We start from the raw sequence: 17,706 nt of genomic DNA, 5'->3' as shown, positions 1-17,706 counted from the left end.
TAATGTTTTCTTGAAACTTAGTCACTTATGTGTAATCTACATTCATTCATTCATGTGTAGTCTACAGCTCCGCATACGCTACAGTGGTAGAGTTGAGAATTTACAACAGACTCCATATGACCCACAGCTGAAAATATTTATAATCTGGTGCTCTAGAAAATTATTTGCCAACCCCTGAACTAATGGGTTATTTGCTATTTTTAAGAAATGACATAACTGGCTATAAATAAAGTATTATCTTCTAGAGATCAGATTAGCAACCTCATCACCAACCCTTGAGGTACTTTTAATTTCTCCTATATTTTCAGTGAATTCAGAAAAAAAATTGAAAAAAGAATTTTAGAAAAAAATATTATTGATAAAGCTATGACATAATCCTAGGATCCTTTTAATTGCAAGACACATTCTCGTGTCAGATATGTCAAAAGATATTTATCTTGGAATCACCAAAAATATGCTATACAACATAGCAATTAATTCAAATTAATAAAGTTAATGTAAAAACAAATTTCATAACAGATTTGCCAACTCAGGGTTATTTCCAGCAAAGACTGTAAGAATTTTAACATACTTGCTCCTATAAAGTGGGATCCAGAAACATTCACTTCTGCCAAAGTAGTCATAATTATAGGTGAATTCCGTCAAAGCTACCTATGGGCTTTAGTGTAAAGCCAGTCAGTGTACCATTTAAAAAGAAATATACATTCCTTTGTTTTGACAGAACACTTGACAAATATTTCTTCTCATTTTATATGTTCTCTGTTGTTCTTCAAGAATAAAATAACATCAAAAAAAAAAAAGAATAAAATAACATCTTTTAAGTGTTGTTATACTTTTATTTTAGAGTGTTTTTGGCATTACTTTCTATTACCCCAGCTTTGTTTGGAGGAAATTTTTTGAGAAGACTCCTATAAGTTTTCTTTTGTCAGTGGTTCTGGATGTGTTCTTTTATTTATTTATTTTTTTTGTAAAAAAACCCCAAACAAGTAGTTTCCATGCTCACAACTCTACAGTTTAAACATCTCTACAGTTTAAAAACAGACAGACTGAGGCTATATTACTGAAAATCGCACATCTAGTATGCAATGTAACTGGGAATTGACCTGATTTTGAAACCTCAAGTTCAAAGTGCTTTTCACCACACCAAAGCCAGCAACCAAGGTGACGTCTACTTTCCCTGGCACAGCATCTAAAGTATTAAACTGGCTATTTTTTATATACACATACTCAGAGGCTGCTCTCACGTCAAAGATGACCCTTCCCCTGGCTCAAGGGCGCAATACAGAATCTCAGACCAAAGGAGGCTGTTTACAGCTCAGCTTTTTGGTCAACATGGATGCCTCTTATATCTCCCTAACCTCTGCTCTCTTGGCATCTTTGGGCTGCCTCCTGCTGACCTTTCGGCTATTTCATACCTCTTACAGAATATATTTCCATGTAATATCTTAAACAGAGAACTTTCTTTTCAGCTGGCAGGCACCGAGCAATGTAAGTATGATGGCATCTTAAGAACAATATCATTAAGGGGTGCCTGGGTGGCTCAGTGGGTTAAAGCCTCTGCCTTCGGCTCAGGTCAGGATCCCAGGGTCCTGGGATAGAGCCCCGCATCGGACTCTTTGCTCAGCAGGGAGTCTGCTTCCTCCTCTCTCTCTGCCTGCCTCTCTGCCTACTTCTGATCTCTGTCAAATAAATAAATAAAAATCTTTAAAAAAAAAAAAAAATAAAAGAACAATATCATTAAATACAACCATAAGATCCATTTGGTCTATCATTAGTATAACATGGTGTTGAAAACCTGTAACTGACCTGAACTAGATGTAACAGCAGCTCTTCATTTATAAAATGATCTTTTCTTTTTAAGAGAGATGTTACAACACACAGGGATAGCAGGAGAACCAGCAAGCCGGCACCCATTCTGTTTTAAAACACAATTCACAATTTTAATTTTTCTTACGATAGTTACTGGAACACATATTATATAAACATGTCAGATATTTACTTTAATGTAGACCCCTATCAGTCGTTTGGTTTTATCAAGATGAAGGAGCAAATAGATATGTTGGTATAACAGGAATAAAAATCACAGGATGAAGATGCAGTAGGGGATGCCTGGGTGGCTCATATGGTTAAGTATCTCCCTTTAGCTCAGGTTATGATCCCAGAGTCCTGGGATTGAGTCCTGCATTGGGCTCCTTGCTCAGTGGGGAGCCTGCTTCTCTCTGTGTCTGCCCCTCCCTCTGCTTGTGCTCTCTCACTCTGACAAATAAACAAAAAAATAAAATCTCAAAAAAAAAAAAAAAAAAGATGCAATAGGGATGGGGTTATTTTTCATTTCTCACAATTTTTTAGTTATCTTTACCTTATTTCTTTGACTTTTTGAACTTCTAAAATTTTTAATCTGTTGATTATTTTGATTTTTTAAACTTTTATACATATCAGTTACCATAATTCTTAGCCTGACTTGGATAAATTTACAGAAAACAACATAAAAAATAGTTACATGAATATATCATCAGTATCTACAACATAAACTTTCTGACTATGAGCACTAATTCACACAAAAAGGATCGACATTTCTATTCCCTACTATTGTTGGGAGGACAACATGTTTCCTTCTAGCATTGATCTTGGTACTTTCCTCAGCTGCTTGGGGCTAAAGGAAGGGCAGGATGAGGATCACAAAGGCAGTATGCAGGTGAGGCATCTGTGCGGTAAATAAACAACAAATTACACTTTATTTTTTTTTTTTTAAAGAGAGGGAGGGAGGAGGGTGCGGAGGAGCAGAAGTAGAGGGACAGAGAGAATATTTAGCAGGTTCCGCACCCAGTCCGCAGTTGGACGTGGGCTGGCTTGATCTCACAACCTGAGACCTGAACCTCAAGACCTGAGCTAAAATCAAGACGTAGATGCTTCACAGCCTGAGTCACCCAGTGCCCCGATAAATTATGCTTTTTCAAGAACACTAGGTATGGTATGGTTCCTAAAGCTGAAGGAAACTGACACCAAGGAAATGGTATACTAATATTAAACTATATTTCTCACCTCCTAAAAATCTGAGTAACATAGGACAACCAAAATAAGGTTAAGGACACAGTCTGGAAGCAGGCAATACAAAAACTAAGAGAAAAGGAGTTGGTTGAAGAGAAATAAGAAAGAGCAAAAAGCAGGGCTAAAAATGAATGCAAAACAGGAATTCCTAGGAAAATATTTGCTTGTTTTTGTTTTGATTCTTTTACCAGGAAAAAGTAATTACACATTCAACATGGATTACCATTAAAACTTATGAAAATAGCCATCTATGATCAAGATTCTTTGTTCGCTTTTCCTTTTAAAAAAATAATTTGGTATTTTAATTCACTGGCAAATATGTTTTTATTTTAGAGACTTAAGTAAGAGTTATTGTTATTTTTTATATTTTATTTTTCCTTTAATTTTATCCTTAAATGTTTCACATATCTGTCTTGGTAAGTTTCTAAAGAAGGGAGGTGATGTGAAAGATCAAATGGTGAGTAGAAATTTCTCCATGAACCAGGAGTCAAAGTAAAGAAGTTGCAAATAGAGCTACTAAAATACCAGCACAAACTTAAATCACTGTGCAATTTAAATTAAGAAGCATAGAGGGAAAAACATAATTTTTAAAAATACAAATTAGATTTCTCATGTTTTAACACATTTGCATCTTGAAATCATCTTTAGCAAAATATGCAAGTGGCAAATTTCTATGGAGACTATTCATATAATCTCTTCTCCTTTTAGTATATAAATTCTGCTTAACTATGCCAACACTGCTTGAGCAGGACAGAAAGGCAGACTGACCAAAGTGGGGAAACGGGCTTTATAAAAAGACAACAGGAGAGCTCACACAGAAATACGAAGCAAGAAATAAACAAAAATACTTGAATTCATCTTCTTACATACTATTATAGTTTATGACAGATACAAAATGTTTTTACTTAGTAACACTAATAAATTATGACTTAGAAGTATGGTCTTAGAATTCAATACAATTATTTTGGGCTCTACTAATAAATGGATTTTCTGGAATAATTCCTGACTTATTCCATATTAGCGATTCACAGAAATGAGATATATGTGTTCACTGATAAATATCATATAAATAACATAACAAAAAATTAACATACATTTAAAAAATCATTTAAAAAATATCATTCCTTCAGCTAAAAAAGATCTACCCTCATCAATTAAAGATTAGGTTAAAATGTTAAAAAAGTTGCTTATAAAGAGTTCAAAACAAAGTAGCAAAGATAATTGCATGATTAGAAAATGAAAGGAAATGTTAAATGAAATACAGATCATTTAGCTTGTCAAGCACACACAGGCACAGGCACATACACACAGAGCCAGTGGATTTCTTGATAATAATTTAAAAGCAAAGGTAATCAATTATTTTAGAGATGTATTTGGGATATATTGAGAAGAAATAAGTGTGATGGCAGCATGCATGTATACAGAATTTTCTAACAGTTTAAGTGGTTAGATATGGTAAAATTGTCAATTGTCAAGGTACAGAGCTTGAGATCATTACATGCGGCTTAGAATAGGAGACAATTTCATTATTCTAAGACATATAAAGTGTGGACGTGCTCAAAGGCAAAGATGAAGATTGCATCAATGGGTTATAGATATTTTCACTTTTGGCAAACAGAACATTTTTGGCAAACAGAACATTTTTTCATATGAAACCTTTTACCGATTCCTCAATATACAAAAGCTTCTAGACTTTTTTTTAATTTGGCATTTTAAATTATCAGTGTTTGGTCCAATTTCATTTTTTTTTGAAGGCCCAGAAGCATCTCCAAGGAGCCTTAATGCTCCCCAGAGCGTGAGCCAAAATCTCTGACTAATTACTTGATATTAGTATTTTAACTTTTGTTCATTAGTTTATTTTGAAACTCATGACCAAGATTAGGTTCAGATTTCATGGTGTGGATTGAGAAAAACAATTATGTTGAAAAGAAAATAAGTTAAAATATTGTCCATACACTAGAAAGATATCTGGCTTTCGTCCTACAACAGGCATCAGTGGGAACACTGCCAGGAGCAAAGAGAAGAAAATCCAACTCAGTGAGATGCTCTAAAATAAATAAAAAAGTTATCTTTAGACAAGTATGGTAAAGAAAAGTGTCTTTAGTGTTTCACAGGCTATATGACTGTGAAGACTACATGCAAAACCTTAGAGCTGTTTAAACTGCAAAACAGTTCCTCTGGGTAGCAGATGTGTCATGTGATAGATACTGTATTAGGTATAATATGAGCATTATCTGATTACCTTCCCACAGTAACCTCATAAGGTGGGTTATCTTACTCACAATATTTCAGATGAGGAAACGGAGCTCAGAGATGTTAAAGTATCAGTGGTACCACGTCCATGACCAGCAAATGAAACAGCCAGGATTTAAACCCGGGTCATATTTCACAGCAAGGGCTCAATCAACTTATGAGACACCATATACTGATGGCATCTAAAGGAAAGCTGGCCTGCAATCGTAATCAAGTGATTGAGCTCAGGAGGGAAGGAAGTAGAAATACTTCTGCAATTAAATTAAGATACAAAATTATCAATCACTCCCTTAGTTGGAGAATCTTCTAAGTTCTCATAGGGTGGAAAGAAGATATTTCTATCCTCCTGTTACCTCCATCAAAAAAGTATCAAAGTGGAAACATGAGCCAATTCTCAGCGCTGGGGGAAAGGTGATTCCTCTGACTTGAGTTCCGAGCACTGCCTCCTAAGCCGCTGGACTGCTCTAGACAATACCATCCTTTAGATATTTGAGGCTAATGGAATCTAGGAAGCAATTTAGAGAAGGACATACCAGTTCTGCCTCAGAGTATTTCAATCATCGCATGACCAATTCATTTTGATATCAAAGTCTATGTGAATCACTTACAGGTAACCTCGCTCCTCCTGTCAAAAGGACCAGGCTCTTTATGTAAGGACACGTTCTACCCTTTTCTCTAAAATTGAACAATTCCCTGAGTTAAACACATATCAAAACAAAGTAGTGACTCATCTGTCCGACGTCAAAACAAGTACTTGTACCTTTGCTTGAGTCCGTAGCTGAGTGATAAATGGCCAACACGCGAAAGCTACAAGTCCAGCGGTGAGCGTGTAGCGGTAGAAAAAACTGAGAACCTAGCAATGCATTCCAAAGAAGAAATGAAAAATGAGGTCATTTAAAAGGAGTTACATATGTATGAAAGAGATCTGAAAATTCTGTAATGCGGTAAATTACTCACTAATACTTCAATTCCCAGGGTAAAGATGAACAGGTAGGCAACCAGCTGACTTGGAGGAAAGGTCAACACGAATAAGACAAAGTCTTGAATGACTCCAAACCTGTTTGACAAGATTATTTACAAAAAGATTATTTATACTATATAGTGAACAAAACTTTAGGTTATGTAGGGTAAAAAATAAAAACTGGGCAAACCTAGAAATCAGGGACTGACTTTTCAATTCATACGTTATTGAAAAACTAGTATAATCTCTAACAAATTTCTCTCAATGGCTTCTTCACTTCAGTCATTTTTTTGAAAGCTAGAAGTATGTCAGGAAAAAGTGTAATTTCTGAATTTGATAATGATCACAAAAATTTGTTTTAAAAATAAACATTAGGGGCACCTGGGTGGCTCAGTTGTTAAGTGTCTGCCTTTGGCTCAGGTCATGATCCCAGGGTCCTGGGATTGAGCCCCACATCAGGCTCCTTGCTCAGCAGGAAGCCTGCTTCTTCCTCTCCCTCTCTCCCTGCTTGTGTTCCCTCTCTCTCCCTGTGTCTCTCTCTGTCAAATAAATATAAACCTTTAAATAAAAAAAATAAATAAATAAACATTAATGATAAATAAATGTTTGATCTTAGGCTACACATGAGTACATACAATGAGAGATATATGATCAGAAATAAAATACAATGAACCCAAATGGACAAAAACTGGAAAAATTTTTAAATTCACCAAGGCTAATCTTATACTGAAATCTCAAATATCTTAATAAAATGAGCATAGGTTTTCCTAATCTAGGTAGAGAAAATCTTAACTTCACTTTTTCTCTGAACTAAATAACCCTTTCCAAACCCCAATTTAAGATGCTGCTAATTGTACACTCATTGTAATTAAATGTGAATCCATAACTGCTAAAAATGTATTACATACTTGAGTACTTTACATTTTATGACTGAAAAAATTTTTTTAGCATTTGTAGTGATTAAGTAAGTAATTATAAAAGGTAAGTATCATTTAGTTTATGATCTTTTTCTGACTGATAACAACGGCCACATAATGTTATCATCTACTAAGTAAATATAACACCAGTCCAAAAAAGAATGCTTCTTTTGTTTTCAACAGTGAATAAGCATAGAAAAACAAGAGATGATTCTGTAAATCATTCAGAAGATCTTATAGGAAAAGTGAATTTTTAAGTTTTATTTTCTATATAACCTATCAAAAAGATAAAGATAGAACACAACGTACATTCAAAATCTCCGTCCCTCTTAAAGTTTAAATACATAGTCATCTTCTTAATGAAGACATTTAATAATTCAGGAGAGGTTCTATAGTAGAATAGAATTTTCTGCAAGGATAAAACTTCCATTCTAAAAATTTTTAAACCAGGGGGCACCTGGGGGGCTCACTTTAGCCACTGCCTTCAGCTCAGGTCATGGTCTTAGGGTCCTGGGATCCAGCCCTGCATTGGGCTCTCTGCTCAACGAGGAGCCTGCTTTCCCCTCTCTCTGCCTGCCTCTCTGCCTACTTATGATCTCTCTCCCTCTCTCTCTCTGTCGAATAAATAAACAAACTCTTTAAAGAAAAAAAAAATAAATAAAATTTTAAACCAGAATAAATGACACGAGAAAAAAATCTGATTTAAGTGTATATATGTAGCAATCCTAGTCCTTTCAAATGGAGATGCAACACTATGTCCTTTTGTTAGTGTCTTTTTGTCTTATATTTTTAATGTTTAAAATATTAAACATTTTAATATTAATTTTTATTTTTGATATTTTAATATGTTAATATTTTTAAGTACTTAATGTTTTTAAAGGATAGAAAATGTGGTCAAAGCTGGAGTTAACAAAAATTAGAATAAAAATACACATTGTATCTTGACAAACATGTTGGCCAACCCTGAAAATACCCTTACTAAGTCTTGGCTCTTTCTCCCTGGTGTGCTCTTGGGGTCTGGTTTTCTCAGAGGATGCCTGGATGCCCAAGACCAAGTTTAAATTCTCGGTTACTGGTGCAAATATAGAGGTCACCATAATGTGCAACATGACCCTCGCTCCCTATGAACATGAACCAGCCCAATATTTGGGTGGTTTTATTTTAAAGTGCTTAAAACTCGTCTGAGAACTCTACCTCTGATGTCTTCCCTAATGGTAAGTAAGTATCCCTCTTACTTCCAGGTTGTAAGGAGGCGCTTAAAGGAAGAAACCATGGCCCATGTGAATAATATCTACCACTCTCTGTAGGTATACATTACAGGCCTGGATTTAATTACAAAGTTCCATTTATCTAGGTTGAAATGATAGCTACAAAAAGAAGGGGGAAAATGTGTGGAAAGAAAACATGTACATTTCCTAGTGAAACATGATGCGCTGGGATCTCAGATGATGAAACGAATTCAAAATAGAAGTTATTTCTGGCAAACTACCATCAATATTAATTACCCTACTTGTCGTCCAGATTTTTCTTATTTATAGAGGATACAAAAAAGAGGGGACAAGGTCAATAGTACCTCAGGGCAATAAAGATGAAGTCAAAAGGGAAAGGCAAAACAAAAAGGATGTCTATATGCAACATTTGTGCAGCTACAAATGAAGTGGGAAGGCTCAGAGATTGGAGGGTAGTATAAATATCTTTGATGATTCATGCCATAGAAATCTCATGCACTTTAAATACAAATTAAACTGTCAATGAAGTGTAAAATAAGACAGTAAGGTGTGTTACTTACTCTCTCAGCACAGCATACCATATAGGGATTGGCAGCAAACAATATATGTAGTAAGTCCAGGGACAGTCTTGAATCAGCAGGAAAAATGCTACTAAAACACCAAGAGCTATAAAACTACATGCCAGGAGGTGGCTTGGTTTCTGAAAATCAAACAGAACATTAAGACACTTCTAAATTCATATTAGTTGATAGGTTTTTAAAATCATACCACTACCTGATTAATTGAAGAACTACATTAAAAAAAATTTTTTTGTCATTGGAGAAGTATCATTACGAGAAAAAAGTTGGATATCCTGACATTGCTGTAATTTAAAGGAGATCGTGTTCCTCCAGTTTGTTTGCAAATATGTCTGAACATATTTCTCTTTAGTAACAATCCTAAAAACATTGACTGAGCTCCCTGACCAGCTCACAGAAGCCCATTTAACGCACAACAAACTGTGGGACTTAATCTTCCTTTGGAACAATGCTTCTGTCTATTCAAACTCCAACTTGACGTGCTGGCCACGCTCCTCTCCCCATTGCCCAACCACAGTGTGTTCATTCAGTCATACCTTCTCTTCCCAACCACCTGCCAGACAAAAAAGGAGTTCCTCAATGTAAGCCACCTGTGATGGCCTCCATGGGCCACGCAGGCCCATGGGTGTTCTGGGCCAGGAGTAATGAAGCAAGCTTCAGGGACAGACATTCCAGTGACTGGAAAAAGAATGCAACTACGGAAAGCTGGGATGATAATAACAGCACCAGAGGAAAAAATCAGGAACGGAGGGGTAATACGGCACTATCTTTTGTCTGTCCCTTATTTTGTCTCTGTTTTCCTCTTGCATTGTTAGCCAAAGCTAAGTAAGGTGAGAATTAAGAATTACTCAGTGGAGTAGAGGAATTGCAGAGGAGGGAGACAAGAGATTTTTTTTCCTCCTTATAATTCCTCCTTACTGGCATAAGATGTCATCAGAAAGGAAGTAAGAAATAAGGATAAACTAGGACATCGTTGTGAAAAGGAAGGTGAAACACCAGCAGTGTGATTAAGAGTTTAGGACTACACAGAACAGAACTCAAAATCTGGCTCAGTCACTTGCTCTATTTACAACCACATACAACCATGAGCAAAGTAAAAAACTGTAGTGAGACTTAATTTCATCCCATTTATAAAATGAAAATATTAATTCCATATCTACTTATCATGGTCGATAATGTTCAGGTTGTGCAGAACTTAGCAAGATGTCTGGAATGTCATTAATGCCTAGTAAATAACCGTTGCTTTTATTACCTTCATTTTTACTCTCTCCTCCCTTATTTCTTTGTGTTAGTCCCAAAAGGCACGTCAGAAACGTGTAAGTGAGTAACAGCACTGGAGATGGAGATGCGCGAGACAGCAAGGGAGGTCCCACGGCAAGGCACCCATCTCCACGACAAGCGGGTGGCTGGAGTCTACAAGCTGAAGGTGGCCGAGGCATGTATTCATTTTAAGAGGTGAGACTGGTTTCATGTCATTTTGAGAATAGTAAAATAATAACAAAAGAAGTTGAAAAGAGTATTTTTTAAAAATTCCAGGGATTTTCTGGAGTCCATATAATATGGTGTAATAATCTAACCCTTTGATACCTAAAATAGATATTACCAATGACATCCTCTTGTAGGAAATGAAGTCATGAAGAATTCAGTTCAGCTGAAGTAGAGATTGAAAGGCTTTTTAATAGTAAGAGTGGGGGGCATTTTCTCCTTTATCATTGACTCCCCACCGCCCCCCGCCCCTCAAGACACACCTGATGGTAATGAGCCACGAGGGGGCATAAGGACCAGTTCTTTGTCCAGCAAACACTTACTAAGCTGCACTCTCTATGCTGTGCTCCGTGGTAGGTGCTGGCCTTCAAGGGTTTCGAACCATACAGGTCGAGATGGTATCATGAGACTTGGTTTAAGGGATTAATATTTGGGGATTTTTATTAGGTAATAGGAAAATAAAGGCAAGCATATGGCAAGATACGGATATTTAGTTCTAAAGCAAGTAACATTTGAACTGGCAAAAAAGCAGAGAAGAGTATCTAGAAGCTACCTGCAGAATACAACGAAGAGGGGCTGTAGCAAATTACATTTAAAGAAAAGAAGATATTCACTGCCTGTAATGGTGATAGATTAAAAACGACTTGTTTAATTTGGATGACACTGTCATGGAGAAGGGACAGAAATTTTGGAGTCAGACCTAAATTTAATTCCAATGCTGTCCTCATAGTTGCCCATCCCTTTGACTAACCCATTTAATCTAAAGTTCTGTTTCCTCAGCTGGCAATGAGGATTGTATCTGTTGCGAGCCCAGGGCTCCCTCCCCCCGCCCCCACAGGCCCTCTCTACTCAGGAACTCAGGAGGCCATATTACCTCCCTCCTCAGCTGGCCCATGCTGCTCTCTCTGTGTGTCCTCTTCCCTTTTCCTACTGAGCTATCCTATTCACCCTTTAAGACTTCACTTTGGGGTACCTGGGTGGCTCATTGGTTAAGCATCTGCCTTTGGCTGAGGTCATGATCGAGGGTCCTGGGATCAAGCCCCACATTGGGCTCTCTGCTCAGTGGGAAGTCTGCTTCTCCCTCTCCCTTTGGCCCCCACCCCCTCTGCTTGTGCTCTCGCTCGCTCTCTCAAATAAATAAATAAAAACTTTCAAAAAAAAAAAAAAAGACTTCACTTCGGCAACAACGTCCCCTGCGAAGCCTCCCTACCCCCCACTGCAGGCCCCACATTCTAACACATGCACCGCTGGGCACAGCTGGGCTTCATCTGACCTCCTCGCTGCTCTCCAGGCAGGCCTCCAGTTAAGGCTAGGGACCCACTGGCATTTTATTCTTACTTCAAAACTGTCAGGGCTGCATCTCTTCACTGGGTTATGAACTCTCACCAAAGAGGAATCAGAACGTTTTTGCAAACAAAACGAAAGCATTCAAAATACTTTTCATAACCTCAATGGTAATGGTCGGTTTTGTGTTGGCTTGGCTAGGCGACAGTCCCCAGTTCTCCAAACACTGATCTAGGTGTTGCTGTTAGCATATCTTGTAGATGTGACTAAAGTCCACAATCAGCTGAATTGAAGTAAGGGAGATCATCCTCTGCAATTGGGGTGAGCCTGCTTCAGTCAGTTGAAAAGCTTTAAGAGCACAGCGGTGGCTTCCCTATAAAGAAGCATAACTAGTGAGTGTGGCTTCGGCTCCTGCCCGCCAGCTCCAGGCTGCCGCTCCTCAGGGCCTGACCTATGGACTTGGGACTCGCCTAACTGCGCCCGCAATCACATAAGCCAATTCCTTACACAAAATCTCCTAATGTACAGATCCCACTGGTTCTTTCGCTCTGGCTTAATGCTAACGAATGCACCAACTCCTCAGTAATGGTTTGAAGTCTAAAGTCCCCCATTGGAGGCCTTGGATTATTTCAGTGTAATATAAACTATTGGTATGATCTTTCATTAGTCCCTTGAACCAACCTTCCGCATTCTCCCCAAATTGAACTATTTATTTTGAAAGTAGTATGAAAGAACCTGAATTTAAGTATCAGAAAATATTAGTTATTTCATACCCATGTGTCCTTGAAGAAAACATGTATCTCTCTGAGCCTAAATTCCCCCATCTGTATTTATGAGAATCACAACCACCAAATTTAGAGTAGTGTTAAGCTTAACTGAATAACACAGGTAAAGCACCCAGGACAGTCCTGGGATAGTGGGGCTCAATAAATATTCCTTATTATCCCAGCATAATCATACATTTTCCCAACTCTGCCTCTGTTTATATCATTCAATTTGCTTCGATTCTCATCTGCTCCCTCTAGTTGTTAAATTTCCACCAGGACTTACATTTTCCTGCTATCATCGCCCTCGCTAAAGGGAGCTCCCCTCTTTTTAAAATACGATGGTCTTTGTATCACAAACAATGTATACTGAAGTTGTTAAATGTTAAAACTGTCTTTTCCAAAGTCGTGTAGTATAGCGACCTACATCTGACAAGGTGATTATGTGGGTTCATCTCTTACCTATTTTATTTAATTCCAGGCTCCTTGAGGACAGAATCTGGATTTTCTATTTTTTTGGACAGCCTAGGCAGTAGCTCGCATAATACTATACACTCAATTAAACATTCACTGCATTATCAGATGAATGAATACAGGAGAACTACTGTGTTAATTTCTCAATCTAAGGACTTCATTATCTTTTCTCAACTATTCTCCGAATATCAAAATAAAAATGAAAAAGGAGTGTCTGGCCCAAGACTGTTTTGAATTCAAATCTCAATTCTTCTACATCCTAGCTCAGTGGCCTTTAGCAAAATACTTAAACAGTTTTGGTTTCCTCTTTTGTAAAACAAAATCATAATGCCTACTTCTAGCATTGTTAGTTTACAATGACAAACTGCAAGTACCCAGCAGAATGCCATTGCTAAAGCACAGCTGGTTCTGTTTCTTTTGCTACCATGTCAAAAATTATTCTTGTCCTCGTCCATTTTACATACATTCAAATAATGAAAATTACTTGAGGGGAAAATGTTAAGATGCACTAACGCACTATAAAAAACTGGAATAGGGGCGCCTGGGTGGCTCAGTGGATAAGCCTCTGCCTTCAGCCCAGGTCATGATCTCAGGGTCCTGGGATCGAGCCCCGCATTGGGCTCTCTGCTTGGTGGGGAGCCTGCTTCCCCCCCTCTCTCTGCCTGCTGCTCTGCCTACTTGTGATCCCTCTCCCTCTGTCAAATAAATAAATAAAAATCTTAAAAAAAAAAACTGGAATAAACACTACTGTTCTTCCTTCCCTCATTACAGAAAAATGAAATATAAAATTGGAAAAAGTTACTACTGGAAATGTTTGCAGACTGTTAGTATCCATAATATATCATCCAGATATATTACTTTACTTCACTTGAATTATTATTACTGTGTCCAAATCCTCTATAAAGTAATATGGAATATTCTCCCTAACAAATGATAATTGGCAATATATTTTAAAAGAATATAGTGTTTTAACGTAGTAAGACCATATATGTGCTTTTATATTTACTCAGTTATATGAAGTACTATTACAGCTTTTTGGTTTTTGTTTTTTTTTTTTTTTTTTTTCATTGAAAGTACAGTAAATTACTTAACTCTTAAAACTAGGAGTCTTAAAACCAGGATAAATAGAACGTTCTGAGAATTTGCATTAAGAATTTCAGAAAGTTGCATGAAGGTAAGAATCGTTCCAGAAAAGCTCATATATTATTTTTAAGGGGGCACTTTTAGTAAGTGATTTTATTGCTTTCTAGCTTCTAAACTTTTGATAGCAGGTAAAATTAAATATATTGCTTTGAAGTAGTTTTCTGACCATCTGTACTAGAAAGATATGGGATGCTTATAACATGCTAAATAATTATTAAAAGGAATAGAAAATCAACAGTTAATGCCATAGAAGGATTTAAATTGTAAGTTATCTTTATAGCCCTCTTAAGTTATAGGGCCATTATTATTAATATACCCTTTCCCCAACCAGAGAAATAAAGATAACTGAGAAAAAAAAAAAAAGACTCAAAACGACAAAAGCCAATGAAAGGTAAGAGTCAGCTTAGTATGACTGGCACATCGTATGAACTCACAACAGCTGATCTGATTCAATTTCTTTCCCTAGTCCTAGTGATTTTACACCATTATCTGAATCTTATATTTTCGGAACATACCTTAACTTCTTTGCTGACACCTCTAGTAAGGTTGGAATGAGACTTGATGATCAACAAAGAAGCGTAAGACGTCCATCCCACAAAACCAAGAACAACATTGACACCCAAGAAGAATCGGTCGTAAGTGTGATAATAGGACAAGCCTTTCAGTGCAAGATGAATCAGCTCCTTGCATAGGGAGACCTATGGAGAAAGAAAAACATAACTTGCCACATGGGAAGAACCAGAAAACCCAAGTTTTAAAGGCAGGAGAATTGTTAAGAGTTTAAATGATGGATCAAGAACAGATTTTAATTACTCGAGGATCTTCTTGCAAAGTACAAGAAAAATTCCTGAATAGAATGATTTTGAATCTTGATAAGGAAGGGCATTTTTCAGTGTAAACTATGATTTGTGTAGTGACTTAAAATGATTCACTCTGTGGAAATATCTACAGGTGACATACATACAAAAGAAAGAAATGAAGTCTCTCTAATATTGATCCCAAATAACAGAGATATCCACATTTGTATCATGTTTTATTTTCTCATACCAGATTACCCACGTCAGTTATAAAGCATCATTAAAACAGGAAAAACAATAGCTCGCTGTTTTAAAACCATAACAAAAATGAGCATTAGAAATGCATGGTATTTTGCTTAGGCAATCTGAGAAACTGAAAATAGAACTCTCTCCTTCTTTAAAATTATGACCATGTAATAGAAAGAAAATTAATGGAAAACATAGTGGGGTAGTTGTTGAGATCTGAAGCTGCAGTATGAATCGTTAGACTTCTGATGGTGGATAGATAATGTCAAATGTAATAAACATATGCCATGTTCTGAAATGTTATGCACTTAAGTAGGGTTACAGAAAATTGGGAATACACTTTCTCATTAAAGAAAATGGCAATTGTTCATTTTTAATGCTAACCTAAAAAAGTTTATCCCTGATAATATTTGAAATAACAGAAGCATTCCATGGCTAAAGCAGCTACTTAGAAAATTCAGTCCTTCCTTAATGGTTTAGGAAAGCTCCCTGGCCAGCCCACTTTGCTCTCCATCATGCACCTTGCCCCTCCCCATACCCCAAACGACCACTAGCTGTTTCTATAGACACGGCCTGCATACTTACTGCTTCGTCATACTTTCTCTGCTTTATATATGATCTTGCTTTTCTTAAAATGTTTAGCTGTTTAGATTCAGAAAGCAACCTGCAAAAGAAAAGGTTAGGTTTAAAATGTCTCCTCATTTCCGTGATATATTTTTTCCTAACTAAAAAATAAAAGGACGGTGATGGTTGAGAAAATAAAGAAATGAAACAAAACAAAACAAGAAAAGAAAGAAACCAAAAGTTAATTGTATTACAGCTCATTCTCTGAACTTTCCCCCAAAATAGCTTTGGTTAAACTTCGTTTTCTCCACTCCAAGTTCCGACTCCACACCACATTTACGAGAGTCATATGATCCATCATTTTGGAGAACTGGAATACTCTAGATAACAAAGAAATTCTGACTAAATCAATGTAATTAATGGAACAGCAAATTAGTGGCGTGGTTTCACCGCTCAGCAATCCTGTGCTCATCTGCACACAACGGACAAGGCAAATCCATTATGGCTCCTGTTCCCTGGAGCTACACAGGGCCGGAGAATTGTCAGAAACTCCAGGCAGTCCAAACCAACAATGAAAGTTAGAAAATAATTTGAATCTCCTTGCCATTCTTATACTACACCATATACGTTTTCTGTTCCCTTACCTTTCGTTTCTCTTTATGTCATTTCCTTGTCCTTGTTTTTACCACATAACATTTCTTAAACCTGCTTGTGTGTAAAAGATTTTTGTTAAATTCTTTATTCTTTTCAGCACGTTTGAAGAGGGATATGTATGAAAGTTGTATGAGAAACTGCAACTTTGACTCCAGGGAAAAAGACTAAGACTAGAACTCGGGAGCAGTAACATTTTATTATTGCTTATATAATTTCCATTGTATGTATACATTACTTTTTCATTCATATTTAACTAATGAGCTTTTATTTTTTAAGAAAATAATTAAAACATTAAAGTTTAAGCACAGTTTCTAGCTATGATGGAAAAGCTTGCATATATCAATGCTCCCACCAGGAACAACTAGAAAGCCTGATAAAATAAAATTAAAAATCACTTTGAAGGTGCTGGAGAGCTGCTGAGACCATCAAGAATTGAAGAGTTAAGATCCTAGAGAGAAGCAAACCTGAGAAGTAGACCAGCATTCTACGAAGTATAACCTTTAGAGCATTTGCCATACTTATTTTGGGCAAAAGGCTGAGAACTTGGTCATACAGCTGATACCAGGAGGTAGAGAATCCAATAGAGCCTCTGGTAATCCTATTAAGGCTGCAGAGATAAAACATAAAATCTGTGGCTGCTAATGCAGCCAGGACTTGAGGAAACAAATAAGAGAGTAAAATACAATTTTCTTTCTGGATTTAAAAAAAAAACCAACACATAAATAAAAAGCTATCTGCAATTTACTTAAACTAATTTAATACAGATTCTGAGGTGAAGTCTTAAGGAACTTTTATACGCGACAACTTCTTTTCTACTCTATGTGGAGAATTCAGGTAAAGAAACAAAGGCCATGTCCTGGTGAGAAGGGGAATGAGCTGGGCATCCAGCAAATTCTTCAGCTGTGCAGGACAACAGAACAAGAAGCTTTGAAGAAAGCGCCTGAAAGAAAGGACAGAAGTTTTGGCAGTGTCAGGATATAAAAGAGACAAAACTGGTGTTCAGGAGCCACTAAGGAAGGGCTCTGGATAACAAACGCCTTCTCCTGAGAGGGAGGCTACACTCGAAGAGCAGACACAGACCAGGGGTGAGGGAAGACGACAGACGCAACACAGCCTTGAGGCAGCTGCCACTCTGGGCCTGTCAGGATAAGGTGAAACCTCTCTGGAGAAGGAGATAATCCAGACCTTCCAAAACTTTTACTATACAATGATAAGCATTCATCTAAAAATCACCAGACTCAACAACAGGACCAAATGAAAAAAGACAGCGGAAGCAGACTCACAAATCACCAGCTTCTTGGTGGTGTTA

General features: G+C 37.0%; 1 protein-coding gene across 5 annotated transcripts in view; it reads right to left on the bottom strand.

Moving 5' to 3' along the window:
- Positions 1 to 17,706, bottom strand: part of PIGN (phosphatidylinositol glycan anchor biosynthesis class N) — a 102,266-nt gene that overhangs the window by 41,692 nt on the left and 42,868 nt on the right. For all 5 annotated transcript variants that reach the window (XM_044242868.1, XM_044242867.1, XM_044242865.1 and 2 more), the window contains 7 exons: positions 15,765 to 15,843; positions 14,652 to 14,834; positions 8,969 to 9,108; positions 6,259 to 6,358; positions 6,062 to 6,154; positions 5,004 to 5,095; positions 1,807 to 1,915 (listed from right to left, as the gene is read on the bottom strand). In XM_044242868.1, the coding sequence (XP_044098803.1) occupies positions 1,807 to 1,915; positions 5,004 to 5,095; positions 6,062 to 6,154; positions 6,259 to 6,358; positions 8,969 to 9,108; positions 14,652 to 14,834; positions 15,765 to 15,843 (796 nt within the window). The remainder of the gene's footprint in view (positions 1 to 1,806; positions 1,916 to 5,003; positions 5,096 to 6,061; positions 6,155 to 6,258; positions 6,359 to 8,968; positions 9,109 to 14,651; positions 14,835 to 15,764; positions 15,844 to 17,706) is intronic.

Source organism: Neovison vison, chromosome 3 (genome assembly GCF_020171115.1).
Source record: "Neovison vison isolate M4711 chromosome 3, ASM_NN_V1, whole genome shotgun sequence".
NCBI classification, from domain to species: Eukaryota; Metazoa; Chordata; class Mammalia; order Carnivora; family Mustelidae; genus Neogale; species Neogale vison.
The sequence above is the reverse complement of the archived record's forward strand: the minus strand, read 5'-3'. Positions and strand labels throughout refer to the sequence as shown.